Below are 18529 nucleotides of genomic sequence, written 5' to 3' on the forward strand. Positions count from 1 at the left end.
ACGATAAAATTTTCATGACAACTACAAAACTTTTCATCCGAAGCTCTGTTATGGGAAATGAGACAATACCTAAATATTCTTAAATATTCGACTTGACTAATGAACACATTTAGTATTGTTACTTGGAAAAAATTCTTAATTTCAATGTTGTACTGCATATACAAAACCTTTCCTTCAATAACAATACAAAACACCGAAAAAAAAAATTATAAAACTTTCGTGTCACACCTACGCGCGTCTTAATTCGAGCTTGTTTCGGAAACGTATAGTAGTATTCTGGAGGTGCTGCGTTATAATGTAGTGTAGGAACGGACATGGCGAGCACAATAGCGCCTTTTTTCCATAAATGAGAAAATGCGCTAAAAAGGGGTACGTTATAAAAATAATAATGTGCCAGTGAGCCATCTACCTGTTACTGCAATATTTAGAGTGATTGGTAAGTGCATTTTTGATAACTAACCCTGAATTGATGGCTAATTGGGATATTGTGATCATCATGAGCTCGGAAATTGAACGTGTTGTTTCTAGGGAAATATTGAAGGTGAATGGTCTTCAAAGGGATCGTGGGATGGTTCTTACGAGTACATCATTGCCATCATCTCGATCATTATTCGGCCTAGTAGTGCTAGAATGATTTCAGTTGACGTTATCGCTATTAACATTTTTTTGCCAAATACTGCTGTAATGATATTGCCTGAAATCGTTGCTCTCATCATATACACTTTGCTCGAATGAGATCAGCAGACATTTCTTTCATCATATTACCTTTACATTATTAAAATTTTTATTAATTATACTTTTTACTTATTATTATTACAATTTAATTGCATCACGAAACTTGATTAGAACTAACGATTGTTAACACTCATGTTTTGAATGTAAAGTATTATTTCATGTTTCCGCTGTTTAATTATTAATTATTTTTTTGCTGTTAATTTTTGTTTCATGAACGCATGATTGTTAAAATAAATATTTGACAAACAAAATGTCAATGTCATTCGGAGTATACAAAAAAAAAAAAACAGAACGAAATTCCGGCGAATTAAAGTACGAGTAATTAGAAAAAAATAATACTTATTCTAGAACAAACGAAAAAATTAATAGTTGTTCTGGAGCAAACGAAAAAATTATATTTGTTCTAGACCAAACGAAAATACTCTAGTTGTTCTGGAATTAATTTAAAGAAAAAGTTGCAAGAGCAACAAGAGCTGCGCCAAAAATTTTTCATGGTGCGTGCCGCGTGGCGTTAAGTCTTCATGACCAGGCAGGGCGACTTCCATGACTACCTCGATTAAATGCTTGATAAGACGAACACTGTAGGGAATAATGTCGGGGAAAACAGCGGCCAGTCGATGGCAGTGCGCCGGCCGTCCAAAATTCGTAAATAAATTTCAAATGGGAACTCCATACATGGTGAGCATAAAGCTTCTCCAAGCTTGCGTGCATGGTTTGGCAATGGCCTGTTGCACGTTCCGTAGTCAAACGTTACTTATAGAATAGAAGTGTCGGCACTGAAGAAATAGGCTTATGGCAACATTTTCTTCGTCAAGATGTTAATGTTTTTGGACAGCTGTATTCTGATCATCGAACTGAGGGATTCTCGGGAACTTCGTTTAAAATTGCATTCTGCACGCAATTCGAATTACCAAAATTCAGTTATCGTGAATATTTTTTACTGTGTACTGTACACTAATTAGTCGCTGTATTACTTAGTAAGAAATGCAATATATATAAAACTTCAGTCCCAGAAAAGTTTCAGCTCGGAAATGCAGGTTAATTAAAACTCGTCAAATAGACATTACTCTTTAATGAATAAATCTTGCCTCAGTGAGACGATGAACCGTAACTTTTTGGCATATATCACAAAACCGGCTAACGGAATATGTTTCGGGCCCAGTCAGTCACGAGATCAGGCGAAAATGATGTAACGCTCTATACTCGTATAGACAAGAAATTCACAATCAAATATATCATTTGACACGAAAATTATGGTCAAGTAATAATAAACAAATTAAACAAGGACTTGAACGCAGAATGCCAAGTAAATTTATTGTATCTTCACTGGAAACGTGTCATAGACAAACTCAATCAGTAGCTCGAAACTTCAATAATATAATTATAATAAATAAAAACACCAAATTTACACGGAAGAGATTAAAATCTATATAGCCACGTAATGTAAATTCTATCAATAAATAATTGCAAGCGAATAGGAAGTATAAATTTTGTTTAGATTGACTTAGCTTCAAGATTGGTTCAATGCACATCTTTGAAAAAATCTTATCCACTCGTTATAGGTTATCTACTTTTTAATCTCTTAATTTCGTCATTATATAATTTATTCGTGTATTATTTCGTCATTCTGTTAATTTAACCCGTATTCGTGCAGTTAGGAACTAATAATGGAGCTGGTCTTCGAAAAGTTTCTACGTGAATTTACATAAATTTAGTGGCGTTTCCTGGTTTTTAAAATTCTTAATTTAGTAGATATTGAAGACACTAAAAACGAAAAACCAACCTAAATAAACACCCCAGCTTTTTGAAATTCACGCTAAAAATGTATAAAACATTTACATTTCGATCATCGCACACGTAAAAACACATTTTATCCTGTCAGAGTATTTGAAGCGGAAACATATTGTATGACCCCAAGTTTTGATGAACATACGAGCTTCTTTTTTCGTGGTAAGAAAGCTGAGTGAATTATCGACCTTATGGAATTAAACGAACAAGTGTAGGACTCGAGACAAATATAAGGCCTGGAGGCATATATAGGACTGGAGATAAATATAAAGGACTCTGAAAATGAAGCATTCAAGCAAGAAAGAACATTTTTCAATTCAATCATTGAAATAAAGAACTTGAAAAAAATTAGATCACCCCTGACATGACTGCCCTCTGAATATGCATTAAATCAATTTCCGCGTAAAAACATGAAAATCGTCAGAAATCTTCAATACGAGCAACAACGAGTAGCACGAATGCCATAGTGCATTATATCAGTAAGCAATGATTGATAAGAGAATATCTACGTCTAAGATTGTATAGGCTGGTAACTCAGCTGTAGCTTTTGGTTAGCAAGCCACAGAAGCCAACGCTACAATGGGATACACTACGAGTATTGTTTTCAAGCACCAGATACACCAGCGAGTCCATACATTGTTAAATGTAAGCGCTCACTTCACTTCATGCAAATAACGAACGGTGGCCCGATGAGCGGAATAAGAGGAGCCGGCAATTTCATGTCATGTAGGATGAGTGAATAGAAATTTCAACACATGTATGAAATCACACAAGTATGAAACCGAGATTTATCAGTTAGAAAACTGAAACGGAAAAATGGACTTCAGATTTGTTCTGAAATAATGCCGTTTAATCAACTAATGGAACTAAACTTCTTAACAATAAAAATAAATACATAAATTAAACATGATACGGACTGAAACTGAAGGTGGTCTTTTGAGTAGCTAATTTGATTTCAGCTACTCAAGTCGTCATGTCCGATGCCGTTAGGTGTGATTCTGAGCAGCGACAGAAAATGAAATGGTAAGACGAAAAAGAACGATGAGAACAACCTGATGTTTACCAGCTCCTGGAGATGTATGCGTTTTTAAAGGTTACTCCAACCAACGACTCTCGTCTCGTCACTTGGTCTCTCGTCCCCTCTGGAGCCGCACAACTCCCCAGACATCTTAAGCAGTGCAGTGCTCACTATTATGGCCATACAAATGGTATTCGCAACAGCCAGCAGTGCAGTGCTCACCATTATGGCCATACAAATGGTATTCGCAACAGCCAGCAGTGCAGTGCTCACCATTATGGCCATACAAATGGTATTCGCAACAGCCAACGCTTCTTGATCGCACTGCCATGCTCGTTACAAACATAAAACACGACCAACAGGACTTTACAGCCAAGACATGTTGACTCTTCATCCAAGCTACACTCGTGATCTGAGTATACGTGGGTGGTGGCTTTTATGCGTTACTCGATCTTGTACCATGACGGGGCCCCGAGAAAAAGCAACAACAATCTGCTAATTAAGGAGCTGGTCTAACAACAATCTGCTAATTAAGGAGCTGGTCTATATTCGTCCCCAAGCAACGTTGGTACGGCGGAAGTAGCACTTAATTAAGGAGCTGGTCTATATTCGTCCCCAAGCAACGTTGGTACGGCGGAAGTAGCACTGGCCGAATCTCGTAAGAAGCGACAGAAAAGACGAAACAGAAAGACAAAATGCTTTACAAACCCGAAAATCTTGATACGGTTACAAGTTAGAAGAATCCCATTTAAAAACAGTTTGGCACTCTATGGGTACTTGGTGCCAAGTTATTCATGATCGTTGATGATTTCGAACACTTCTGTTCCAGATGAGTATAGAAGACATCAAACATTCTAAAGAAGCTAAAATAAAACGTAGCATATTTCTAGCCGAGTAACGAAACAAAACACCTTCCAACAACATTAATACCTACATGAATAAATCATAAATAAACATAATTTGAAATATAAAAACAATAACGCTTACAAATTTCTGAATAGTTAATTAGGTTGAATACGAATACATCTAGAGGATGAAACGGAAGTAAATTTGGGGAAGAGGGGAAAACGAAACCGTCAACTGTGTTTGGAAGCATCTTGGGGCCCGCTAGGCGTACAAGGGACAATTCTACTCGATGACGCCCCAGGAGTAGACGGGAGACAGGTTACAGAATTAGTGGGAGGATGAGAAGCAAGCGCCACATTGTTAGTGGAGCAAAAGTCACCATTGCAGTTGATATTAGCTCTCGTATTGCAGGTAAAGTTATTCTGCGCTGTAGCGTCGCAAGCAATATCTGATGGGAGGGCTGCGCATGAGATGCTAGTCACACCTAAGATATTTGCCCCAGCCAACTGAGCTTCAGGTGCAATACCGTGCTCACGAAAGCTGTCGGTATTTAGAGTGAGGGTAGTGTGGGAGACCGAACTTTGATTTTGTCTCACATTTGAAGGGTCTTGCGGAACTGAGGCCTTAGATGTACAGGCTTCGTCCGCATCAGGGGCAGTAAAAGGCGCACTATGAATTTGAGTACACAAAGCGAGCTGCGTGGTTCGAGGCGGGTTTTCTTTTTCATCTCGAATTTTAAACTCTTCCAATGGAGACTGACATTTAAATACGGCCTTATCATCGCAGCGGACAATGCTACAATGCAAACACACCGAACCACCTTCAATATCTCTATTATCACAATCGCATTGGATACTTAAAGATACAGAACTTAAAATACTAGAATAAATACCATTTGGCGAATTAGTCAAGGGAATTATTGGTAAGCTAGAATTCAGCGACTGTGCCTTCTGGTTACAGCACTGAAGAGATTGGCTCGTCGGAATAGCTTCAGTGGAGCAGATCGCTTCGTCATTATCTATTGATAAATTACTGACAGCATAATTGCTCTCAATGGCATTACTTGGGCGATCTATCACTTGCAGTCTCAAACGATCTTTTTTACTCTTCAAATTTACTGACGAAGAATTTTTCTCAATGCAGTGAGAGCCATTCTCGTTTTCTGACACGTTGGCTGCGACGGGGACCAGAGAACCGCAAGAGGAAACTTGAGGCGCTGTGAGAACATCAAGAGGTTCCGCTAGGGTATTACAGTTACCATCACCTCTTCTGACAAGTGGAACGACGCGAGGTACCGCTACAAAGTCACCTACCGCGTCCTCGCGAGCTTCTATTGCCTCATCACGCATGCCAGCAGCACTACTAACATGGTCATCACCCTCGGCGGCAATACGACCAGCAATGTCACCCTCGCTAGCAGCACTAGTAGCACTGTCATCACGCTGGACGTCAAGAGACCCAGAAGAGCTCCTACAATTGACGCTCGACGTGTCGGCTGAACGACTTTCCGGTCTCGGCATCTCGCTGTCAGTTTGGGGAGAAGTTCTTGCTGAGTTGCTTAGGTCTCGGAGTTCTATGTTGGCTCGGCACAGAGGGCAGCGTTCCAGTACGTAAGAACATTCCTCGCAGAAACCTCTGTGAAATGAACAAATTTCGAGTGAAAACATACTTGAAGTTCTACCTATATCCTAAGATCTACCAAAATGATTCAATAAAATAAGACTGGATAAATATCCCTGAATTTAAAGAATCCTAATTAATTATTTTGTCTTATTGGCGTCAATAAATATGATTTAAAACCAAAAGACTTTCAAGGGCAACTAAATAGATTTGATAAACGTACCTGTGTCCGCAAGGCCTAAGCACCACCTGGGCGAGCTTGTCGCAGCAGATGGAGCAGGCGCCCTCGTCCACACTGATGGCCCGCAGCTGCGCCAATTTCAGGTGTCTGTTACACAAAATAAAAGGTCGTTACATTTGTCGTGGCTTAGTATTCTAGGAGTATTGGTGGAATATGCATACTATTGCTGGCATAAAATTTACAGCCATCAAATAGGTTTATTACAATTAAATAATAATAAAGATGCTAGAACCGTTTCTGGTGAATTTTATGAACTGCAAGCTCGAAATAATATCTAGGAATTAATTTGTAGATGAAACTAACTAATCTATTAAACGGTGTGCACAAAATTCAAGCTTTTCAAGGGCTAACAATAAATCGAAGAAGGGAAATGAACTTGTATGACAATTAATATTGAAGTACGTAGTTCACGTTCAAAGAAGGGATATGAACTCGTATGACAATTTATTTTGAAGTACGTAGTTCACGTGATCCAACCTAGGGAGTATGCGTCTTTCAACGTCGGTCAACGAAGCGTGGTCGTTAAAACTCATGAAGTTGACGCCTGGAGGCGGGAAGGCGAACGGGCGACGACCGAAGTTAAACTCGCACTGCTGGAAAGACATGAAGCTCGCAGCCGCGAAGAAGCCTGACCTGCACGCGTTCAATGAGGATAAAGGTCCAGCGTGTCCTGACTCGATAGATTTTTATCGAACATTTGACTGGGGTTTGGCCATCTAGCTATCCCAAAGCATAATACGAAAATTAATGGATTTTAATTTACGGTAAACTTTCGGCATAAAGTCTTTGTCTGAACAATTTGAGAATGGATCAACACAAAACATGGTTAAAGAAATATTTATTCGTAGCACTGATACTGGTACGTACAATAATATGATTTTGTGCAACCAAGTAACCGTGTCACTAAATCTAAATGAATGCCGACAGAGGTGACTAAACTGACAGTTGCGTGGCTGCAAAGATCTCTGTGATAGGAGTGAGGAGCGGCAGGCCGTTGAGGTAGAAGATGAGCTGGCGCTGGTTGAGGTCCAGCAGAGAGCCCAGCACATCGCCTGGACGCCAGCAGCGGTGAGAATGAGACGCTGACACAGCGCGGTGCCATATCAGCTTCCTAAGTAAGAGTAGAAAAATATTATTGAACGCAGGGAAAACTTTCAAATACTTCACTTTGAGGTTATGAATGATAAATGTTAATACTTCAAATAATTATCATGTTTTTTCCATTGGTCAATGAATAGTTGACTTAATACTTTGACGTCTTGTGGAGGGTGATTCAAGATATTTCATCAGATGGCATTGACATGACAGACTAGTCAATAAATATGAAGCAATTGGCTACTCAGACATCAAATATTCAATAACCAAACCCCTAATAAAGATAAGAGTTCAAAGAGGCAATACACTCGGACCACCGAATATTCAAATAATATATAAAAACTCTGTTGTTGATTGCTAAAAACATAAAATTACCCACAGGATTTAAAAAAAAGGCTACATGATGAAGAAGTACAGAGAAACTCTTAAATTAAACAAATTTCTTTAAATACGTATATAAGAAGCGCACGAGACAAACCTGCATCCGTCATAGGCAACACTGAACTCGTCGTCACCGATGCCATAACCTTCCTGGTTGAGGAACTTGCTGTCCTTGGTGGCCCAGCCAATCTGCATGACGCCGCCCGTGACGAGCGTCACCTCGTAGTACCACGCGCCGCTGTACACGGGGTGCGTGCACCGCACTGACTCAAACGAGGCTGCGTCACACCGCGCCTGCAATTACACAAACCAGTCACTTTACAGGGAGTTAACAAGGAAAGTTTACCATCTGTTGATTTTTGGTTTCTTAGAACATTGAGTCTGCAAGATAGAATCACGACATAAACAACAAGATAGAATCAGGACAACGACAGCTCAATGTTCAGCACTGACTCAAACGAGGCTGCGTCACACCGCGCCTGCAATTACAGAATACACAGTTACTTTAATGTCATTTTACAGGATGTTTCCAATGAAAGTTTACCATCTGTAGATTTTTGGCCGCTTAAAACATTGAGTCTGCAAGATAGAATCACGACATAAACAGCATGAAGTATTTGTTTTTTATTGAAGTTCGGGATTCAAGCTATTCTGTCGGCGCGTCTCGAAACCATTCATAATAAATTTTGTCAAGTTTAAGCTTTGTGTGAATTCCAAATAGCTCTGAAGCTCTCATACTTCGATTGTGAAAATCGTTAAAAATCTAGAGTAATCAGCCATAAATGAAAAAAACCTATTCTATCTAAATCTAAGATGAACAACAAACCTGAAGTCCATCAGGCGAGATCTTGAGGTATTCGCTGACGTCGTTGGCGTTCAGCATGGCGTTGAGGTTGGTGTGGTCCACGCTGAGGTAGGAGTACGGGCGGCCTTCCAGCATAACTGAAGAATAATAAAACATCCGCCCTTGAACACAACAAACATAAATTCGAGCCTGTACAATTATTGTGCAATTGTTTCTTCTACTTGCTAATTTTGAAGAGGATAATCTAATAGTCTTTTGTTTATAATACGAGCTGTGATGTAGTTCCTAACATTTGCTTCCTTAAGGCTGCAACGCCTGATTGGATGGTGAGATTATCTACAGTTTCAAGCATTTTGTTTTGCTCTAAGATTTCAAAATGCAAAAAAACATTTTCCTGTAACAATAGTTAAAAAATATTAGACCTTAAATGATAGGCTAAAGCATTGGAATTTAGGCCACTGATCATGAATTACTTACACAGATTATCAAGGCACCACTGGGCACAAAATCCCACTTGTCTGTGCACAAAGCCAAGATCAGAGTGCATCCAACGCTCGAGCCTGAGCAGAGGATTTCCCCTGTTTGATCCAGAGCAAGTCAGAGTCTTGCTCTTTTTGGGCTGAGCGCCACTCTGGACAGGCCCTTCCTCTGAGTCCGTATCGGAACTGCACACCCGCGTATCGGTGACCGGGCTTGTGGCATTTATTTTACTTGAAAATCCATTTTTGTTCTCAGGTGATGACGTTGATGCAAGTGTTGCCTGCTTGTGCTTGCGCTTCAGCCGCTGGGCAAACTTGTGCTGTGTGAGGCGGCGAGTTACGCTGCGTGTGCAACGACTGCTTTCGATGTTGGGTCTCTCTGCTGTTGATTCAATAATCCTTTCTGAAACATAATCCTTCCTGGATTAATATGTGACTGATGACAAAGGTGAACGTGTCTAAGTGTCTGAACACACATTAATGTGACACATTGTTCAATATTCATGTTCCCGATCGTTTCATAATTAATAGGTGTGCACAAAATTCACCGCTGCTAAGCATTTCAACGCACATGCTACTCTAAACTATGATTAATAAGAAGAATACATAAAATGCAAAAGCAGCACAAACCTTTGCATGAATCAGGCGATACTTGCGGATGCATGGGGCAGAAATTCACTTCGCTGTTGAGACGTTCACTGATGAGGCTTTTATTCTCACGCGTTTGAGCAAACTTTTCCAGGGCAATTAGAGCAAAAAGAACCACGCAAGGGTTTGTGTCCACAGACTGCAACAAAAGCAGCAACAGGAGATAAATCTTGCTCATGTGATGACATGATTAACAATATACACTTGGGATTATGTGCCAGCGTGCATGAGGGTTAATAGTTTTAGGGATCCATGAAGATATCTAGCACAAAAAATAAATAAGAAGAAAAGCAAGAAAACAGATTAGGTGATTTTTGCAAATCCGTGTCACAAGTCTCGGTCTACCTTGAATTTACTTATGTAATTACTCCATAAGAATGAGATTTGCCAGTGAAGGCTCATATGGCATCAGAGGTATAAAATATTCTCTTTAATGGAATAGCCACCTATGAACAGATAGGTACATTATCAAGTCATCATAGCTATTCATGTCTCAACGCCTAGTAACTAGACTTAGTATCTGTTGAGAAAAGGCAAATTAAAAGCAAAATTAGGCACTGAAGTTTCTCACCAGAAGAGTGACCAGGTAGTCTAGGGTGCGTGGAGTAAGGAGGGGAACAGAGGCAGGACCAGCCAGCTTCTCTGCAATACAGCCAAGCACCACACATATGTTGCGGTGCCGGCAAGGCTGCAGAACGCTGCGTGCGGCTTCACAGCTGCACAGCCTGAACAACTGGCTCAACTCACCAAGTGTTTCCTGAAATACAATTTTAGTGATTAAACACAGATTAAAATACATTTTTTAAAGTCTTAATGACCTGAAAAGTTCACCACTAATCAGGGTTGGCAATGATTAAATCAAAATGATTAAATCATGTGATTAAATCACTTGATTTTTTTTATAAAAAATCATGATTTTTTTTATTTTTTCATATGTTTAAATAAATTGAGTGGCAGTCTTTAATTTATATTGAGGTATTGTTATTCATGGTTTAGTATAAATGTACTATAAATGACAAATTGGTATATAAACTTGTTGCCTTTAGTGTGTATTAGGTTCCAATAAATTGAATGTTTTTGGTACAGAGGCATCAAGTGTGCAATACATTGTACGTAGCTAACAGCTTAGCTAAAGTTGGTGTGTATAGAGGGTAGAGTCTGGTAGATTTTTAGGACATAAAACTAGTGGATCTATTGATAGTGCTGTGCACTGTGCTATCAGCTACCTATCTGTTATGTGACTCTTCAATGTTTAGAAGATCTGCATTCCTGAAGTGTTTTTGTATATTGAAGCCAGTTAAATGGTCAATATTTAGCTTTTTACCTTGCTTCATACAAACTTTACAAAGCTAATGAATAGACATAGTACCAATAATTGTTTACCCAAAAATCCCTAAGTGGTAAACACCACCTTGGCCTGTTGGCCATTATTGAAGGCAATAAGTGCCCTTTTTAGCCATCCATTATGATCCATATACTGTTATTGTTAATAGGCTAATTGCAACATAAAAAATAACACTTCAAATAGACGAAAAAGTTGAAAAAATCAAAAAAATCAAATAAATAAAAAAAAATCATGAAAAAATCAAAAAAATAATTGATTTTTGATTTATTTTTATTTTTTTAAAAAAATAAAAAAAATTGCCAACCCTGCCACTACTAGTAGTAGTGCCAACCCTGCCTTGCCAACCCTGCCACTAGATACGTAAACAAATGATGTTATGCAAGCTGAGGAGACATTAAATAAGATTACTTGTCTCCAAGCCTCCAGCTCATGTTAGAAATAAAATATTTGCATAGGTCTCAGAACAAGCCACATGCATGAATTAATAAATATCAGAGCTGCACAAACCTTGCTTGGTAAAGGGCAGTCATCCAGCAATAAAGTGATGACGGCAGGGCCTAGAGGATCATCAAGGGGGATCACGGCCACCATACTCTGAACAACACTCAGCCACCCGCTCTCCTTATCAGCAACGTTGTGAAGGTGCAACATTGATGCAGGAGGCTCTTGGTCACTGAATACACACAGGCAAATTTATCAGGTCAAAAGCATGGAATACAAGGACATTTTCATTTATATAGAAACACTTCTTTTCTTCTTTCCAGATTTCTTTTATAGAAACATGCTATTAGATTTAACTGCCGAAGATCCCTAAGCATTGAAAAATATGTACATAAGCAAGATACCTTATGCAATTTCTGTCAATCAGTAAATAGTCCAGTGTGAGATTTGTTACTTTCACTAATGGAAGGTATAGCACCTGTTGTAAGGCTTATCCACTGAGGTAAAAGCATGTTGTCTCTTGTGTACCCACTAAGCTGTCTGAGCTATTGGCTTCGGTAGTACCGTACGCTAGGTACCTACTCTCAGGTACCAGTACAATTTAGTGTTTTGTCATTTAATTTGTAGATAAATAAGAATTATTTCAATAACCTCAGGTCTTATTATTTCAAAGTTTATTTATTTGCACTATTTCTTTATCATTTATGACTGAACAGTGATCCACACCTTTCCAATTCCTTTTAATGTTTAGAATTTCAAGCTGCTGGGTTTACTAGACTTATTCCAAATAAGTTTAAAGACTAACTGAATTATAACTAAACTCAACATCTTACATCCACAAATGAGAAGCTTAGCAAAAAAAAAAAAAAAAAAAAAAAAAATGTTATAGTCAAATAAGGCAATGAAAACAGGCATTACAAGATTATTATTTAGGCCTACAGTTAAGCAACTGATAGGTATAGCAGCAAAATATGGGGAGAAGAGGTTTACTAACTCACTTGTCAACCAGAGAGCGGATGACATGAAGGGTCTCTAAAACATATCTGCTGGTGGTTGATAGCTCTGTAGGCAATCCAGCACTGCTTTCATTGGACTGTTGGGATAGAACAATATTTACAAATAATCTTTTCATGAACAATTCTAGGAGTGTGTATCTGTAATGAAAAAAATGTAATCCATCCACTGAGAAATGTATATTCTTGAATATACAAATGATGAATACATATACTGGACTACAACAAAATTGAACTTAGGATTGATTGTTCAATGAAAAAGCTGTGCAGGTATATCCCCATGATACGTGCCATAAATTTCATGCTTGAAAAAAGCATAAGACAGTAGAACCAAGATAGCAGGCAATAGGAGAACTCTCTGAGTTTTTTAAGGCTTGATGATGCAACTGAAAAAAAGTATTATCCAAATTTTACAAAATACATTCGACAACCACGGGCTTATGATGGATATCTCACCAGCGACCAATCAGAATTGGGGGCATTGTTGCTGCTCATCCCTCCAGGCTCAGGTTGAGTTTTGCAGCAACATGAGCCCATCTCCAGCTTTGAGGAATTTTAAGACAACTAGCAGCAGTTGCACCAATTGAGATAACTTTCATGCACAATGATGACAAAGGAAGTAAACTTCAAGTTAAACCACTGAACTATAGTAAAGAGAATGAAGCAGATTTATGTCATCTTTTGATTGGTATAAAATGTTATTCTAATTATGGAGGATAAATATTTATTATTATAACAATAATACATAAAGTACACAATAGAGGTAATAAAAACTAACTGTGATAAATCACTTGCTAACAATTAGCTCAATCAAACTTTAAGAACACTCAAGTAACCCATCAGTTGATCTATAACTTAAAATGACTTAATAAATGATAAAAATAATGCATGATCTAGTCTATATATTTTTCACAAACAATTTATATATCATTTATATATATCATAATATTTGAAAAATTAATACAAAATTAGAGGCAAGCACCAGAGAACAACTCTTCAACATTGTCCATCTATGAACAATGTTCAAGACCTGTAGAAAAAAGACATAACATTTTCTGTTAAAGACAATGAATCTTAACATGGCTGCAGGGCAGCTGTTTGTATTATATTTGGTTCAGCACTTGTAGGCCTAGCATTGACTATATGAATATGTATAAATATATGAACTAAATTTTAAAGGAATATAGTTCTGGTCTCTAAAAAACAATTTTTAGTTCTTTCCCAATTACTTTCAATGGGTTGGACTTTATAATTTATACCAAACCTTAACAGCTTAACCCTGATTGCCTCTATTTAGTGGAAAAATGCCCTTCATTTCTAATAACCTAATTATTCTCCATAAAAATAACCATAAATCTCATGCTCTAGTTGGTCAAGATACTCTCTAACTGAGAAGTGAGATCTATTCTTTGTATTGAATCAGTGAAATTTCAGCTGTTTTGATCTGCAATAACTAGGTAGGTAGGTCATTTAGCAAACAATGCATGAACTTTTGAAACAGAGTGAAGTGTCTGCGTGTTGGCTGTGAAGTCTGTTACTATCTGATGCACAATGACAATATCAATGTTCTATGAGCTACCAAGGTGAGAGGTAATCAAGATTCGAGATTTCTGTTGCGCTCATGCGGGTCATGCCTCACCTCAAGACCTCAAGTCAGGAAAACTCTTACTTTTTTCTGAAATATTGCAGCTCTAATATGTATTTTCAGTAGGTATGAAATCTTGTTGCTCAAATGTAAAGTTTTTTTAATGTAAAAAATTGCAGTTGTTTCAAACATGTTGTTTCTCAAATATTGCATTGCAGTTGCACTTCAGCTGGATTCTGAATGCTACCATAGGGTCACTGTGCAGAGAGTGGATGAATATTGCAAGATCTTTGGCGACGCTCGAGTAGCAAAATTTACGCCTTCAGAAGATCTTGCCAACACATTTAAAATGAAATTCTTGCATTTAATATACTTGTCAGTCTTTGGCCAACTATTTAGAAAAAAGTAAGGTTTCTGGTACGTTGGATGGATCAGGATGCAGTGAAGCTTGTCCGGAAATCAGTTGGGATGAGTTCACGCCAAAAAAAAATGCAAACAAGTTTATGATTCCATAGTTGTGGTCACATTAGAGTGGTCAGACTGCAGTATCACATGTTCAGTTGACACTTGCTGTACAATCAGACTGTTTTTAGGGTACAATTAGTTATTTGGGGTAACACGTGCTTGCAAGTTGCAACCTTGTAAATAAGTTTGTGGATTGTAAGGTAAACGCGGTATATTCCGACATCGTGGGTAATTCCGACACTTCTCAACTTTTTTCCTTTATATTAAGCTTTTTCTTAGTTCCAGGCATTCGTTGTTGGTTGAAATAGTGACGTCATACTTTTGTGCGCCATACTATTGCCAAAACACTACGTCTGGGCCGTCTGGCAGGAAAATGTTGAGATTCAAAGAGAGACAGTGCGCATCACTCAGCAAGAACATCAAAAAATTTGAGAAAGTTGGTAGTTGACCTTGCCCTACCAAATAGTGATAAACTGTTTATGTAAAAGAATATTATGGTTTGAGACTTTTAAATAAGTCTGTGAATATATTAGGAATCTTTTAAGTATACTTGTATTTGCTGATTTCAAGTCGTAAATAAATTTATAGATGATTAAGTTACAAGATGGTTATACACATAAAAACTAATTCGACACAGCTTGGAATTAGACACACACAGCTCATTCCAAGCTGTGTACAAAAATTAAAAATTTCTTAATTAAAAGCTTAATAGCTCTTAATTAAAAGCCTAAATAAGTAGTGTTATATATTCAATAGTGTTCTAATTCCAAGCTGTGTAGTATTCCAATACAGCTCACACAGCGATCGGAATTTGAACACAAGAGTGTCAGCATTACGAATTAGTAGAGTATGAAGTGCGACCGGAATTAGTCTCACAAAATGCCCAATTTATCTAAAGGTTTTTAAATACAGATGGCAACATTTTGTGACGCTTCATTGTAGCTGGCGTGCAGTGCAGTGTTTGGAGAGTGACGTAAAGCAAACAGAATTCGAGTTGCGCGTATGTTTTTTTATAGCCATTAATTTTTTTGCTACATCCTCAAAGTGTCGGGATATACTGCGTTTACCCTAAATAGTTTTTCATTACTCAGCATAAATGGCTTTTCATTAACACTTTGACTGCGACATGCGCCATATATGGTACATGCATGCATGTCCCAAACTGCGATGTGCGCCATATATGGCGCACACTTACAAAATTTAATTTTTTAGAAAAAGCTCTTGAAAATATCAGCCAGATCATAAACTTGTGAAAAATATGATGGATAATTGACAATAATGTTTTCAAAAACCAATATGAACATCGTGCAATTGAATCATAAGAATCTTAGTAGTTGGAATGTAGCCTGAAATAATGAGTGGGTATGAAAAAGAAAAAGTATTAAATAAAGGGGTTATCCTGTTCCAATATGTTGAAAATCATTTTTTCGGTATTGGTATGGATTATAGCAGTAGAAAAATAAGTATTGAGTCATTCGAAAGTTGCCTAAGCTCACACAGAAACAGAATGGCACTGTAAAAAGCAAGATAAACAGTGATACGGATTCCAAGTACTGGGCTAGCAATTGATAGTTACTTTTCTAGCTTTTCGTCTCACTTTAGCACCAACTAACTTCCTTTTTTTGCAATTATGTTAAAGCAAGACTCAGATCAGTAGCTTGTCATGGCATGAAGTTCAGATCCTCAGCTTCAAATACTTTAGAGCTGGAACGCCGACATCTACAATCAATGTGATTTGGTTATAGAAACATTTCTTCACGTGTCTGACCTATTACTAGTGAAAATACATTCAGTAATCTTCAACGACTTCAGCAATTCACATCGATTTTTACTGACAATAGAACTGATCACCAAGCACCCAGGCATTTGCTACAGTTTTTTCCAATAACTTGAACAGTTGTTGGTACCACTTCATGCTTTGCTTAGAGCAGTTTTGTAAGAAATCATCTAAATGAATTATAAACTTCCCATTTAGCAGCATTTTACCCCAGAATGATTTGTAGTTTGATTATTGCAGTCACAATCCAATTTCATTTGCACAGAAAATGTTTTTTCAAGCGTTAGTACCCGTGTGATGCAAATTTTTTTATTGTAGTTGAATAATAAATGCCGTTGAAGAGGGCCGCAGAACATTAGCTATAGTATATAGTAGAATCATTTATTCAAAATTGTACCTTAATGTATTTCATGTTTTATTTCATTACCTTTTGAGTGCCATGTGCATGTTATTAATCTTGTATCTTGTTTCCCTTGGTGTAATATTTAAGCAGAGTAAAAGTTAATGAGACGAAATTCTTGCAAGTCCATATGATATGCACTTTTGATTAATATGCACCCCTGATTGCTGAAGTGGAAATTCACTGGTTGCACCTGATTCTTTTCTGACCTTCAAAAGCCTGTTTAAGATGCCTTAATGCATGATCCAATCTACACCTCTGCTTGGTTAATCCCATCCTGATGCTCCATTTTGGTGAGTACAGTGCATTTCAGCTCATTAAAATGTCACCACGCTTATATTTGTCTTTGCTGAGCTCTTAACAAATGTTTTCCAGTTATTCATGCCTGTTTTATTGAATGATGGATGATTTTCAATGGTTCTCATGTTAATCCTGTCCTTTTATTGCACAATTTTCATTTTGCTTACTTGAACCATGTTGTGTCAACCCTTGAATAACTCTAATTCTGCAGCTAATTCATTGATGACTTTGTGACAAAACAGTTTAAACATCCTCCTGATGTCAATATTTCTAGAAGGCTAGTTCTTATGAACGCATTTATTTGACGTTTAGGAGCGGTTGGTGTGGAGCTACAGTCTTCTTGATGAAAACCGATGATCACTTAACCAACTCCTGGCCATCAAGAAAGAAGCTAAGAGATTCCACCTATGAACCAAAATTTGATTTGGAGACCAACTTGAAATTGATGAGCCATGCACTTTTCCTAGATACCTTGAAATCAGACATATGTGTCTTAGTCCAATTTTCTAGTTGTTTCCAGGCGTATATTTACCGATTATGATGCTCATGTGGCAAGGTGTATAGGAGCATATTTAATGACTTTTGCGACTCAGTAGGCCCAGTTGTCTTTCATAATCCACTCACGAATGCCCCATACATCAGTGAGGGAATCATGTTGTGTCAAGAGTAGTTGAAACTTTAGTCAGACTAGCTTACAAACCAGAAGTGCGAAATTAGGATTTAGTCTGACTAGACTAGCCCTGATCATGCTGCCTTGTCTGTAACTTAAGTTATTCAAGTTTGAATGAGTCGCACCACTGGAATACAGGCTATTTTGCGAGTCGTAGCTTTGGGCTTAAGATCCCATATATTGGCAACGCTGCTTCCATCTTCTGCACCCTGGCCGTAGGGCATTGACTACTCACTACTAAGACTAGAGCAGCAGCAGTAGAGCTTTCCTGGCACCTGGCTGTAGAGCTTTCCTGGCACAATCAACTCAGATCAAACCATAAAATTTCAAATTCAGGAAAAAATTTTGAGCTGCCAGACTTCAGTAATATTATATGTAAATGCAGGGAATTTTCAATACTGCAATTGCAATGTGCAAACCTTTTGACTGGTAAACTAAGAAATTAGAACATTTTTTTAGAACATTGAAATTATATCTTCTACTCATTGGGTTAGGCTATTGCTTCTTGGCTCATTTTTGTGGATTTAGAAAGTAGCTGAGGCTCTGGGCTCAGCTAATTCCGAAATCCATACATTGGGACTAGGGAGTGCATATACAAATTTTTAAACCATTTCTGTCTTCTAGAATTCTTCCTAGAAGTTCTTCCTATAGAGCAAATCCTGGTAATTATAGGCCAGTCAGTCTCACTAGTATAGTCTGCAAGGTTATGGAGGGAATGGTTAGGCATAAGGTTATGCAGCATTTGAGTGACAACAGTTTATTGACTGGTTGCCAGCATGGCTTTGTGGCAGGAAGATCATGTACTACCAACTTGCTCACCACCCTTGAGGACTGGACTGAGACATTAGAAGGGGTGCTCCCGTCAATGCAGTATACT

The 18529-nt window shown here is 37.9% G+C and overlaps 1 protein-coding gene across 2 annotated transcripts; it reads right to left on the reverse strand.

The window, feature by feature from the left end:
* Positions 1-1792: 1792 nt before the first annotated feature.
* Positions 1793-13153, reverse strand: LOC108673512. Of its 2 annotated transcripts, none has more exons than XM_018161356.2 (13): positions 12912-13153; positions 12441-12535; positions 11509-11674; positions 10228-10413; positions 9639-9795; positions 9007-9411; positions 8551-8666; positions 7822-8018; positions 7192-7359; positions 6726-6881; positions 6231-6335; positions 4128-6022; positions 1793-4036 (listed from the first exon to the last, which is right to left on the reverse strand). In XM_018161356.2, exons 1-12 carry the CDS (start codon positions 12990-12992, stop codon positions 4618-4620), a joined length of 3237 nt encoding a protein of 1078 aa, XP_018016845.1. In that variant the 5' UTR covers positions 12993-13153; the 3' UTR covers positions 1793-4036; positions 4128-4617. The 2 variants fall into 2 exon arrangements, with proteins under 2 accessions (XP_018016845.1, XP_018016846.1); XM_018161357.2 differs by lacking the exon at positions 1793-4036 and adding an exon at positions 4054-4067.
* Positions 13154-18529: the final 5376 nt, after the last annotated feature.

This window comes from Hyalella azteca, unplaced genomic scaffold, assembly GCF_000764305.2.
Source record: "Hyalella azteca isolate HAZT.00-mixed unplaced genomic scaffold, Hazt_2.0.2 contig3384, whole genome shotgun sequence".
In the NCBI taxonomy this organism is placed as follows: Eukaryota; Metazoa; Arthropoda; class Malacostraca; order Amphipoda; family Hyalellidae; genus Hyalella; species Hyalella azteca.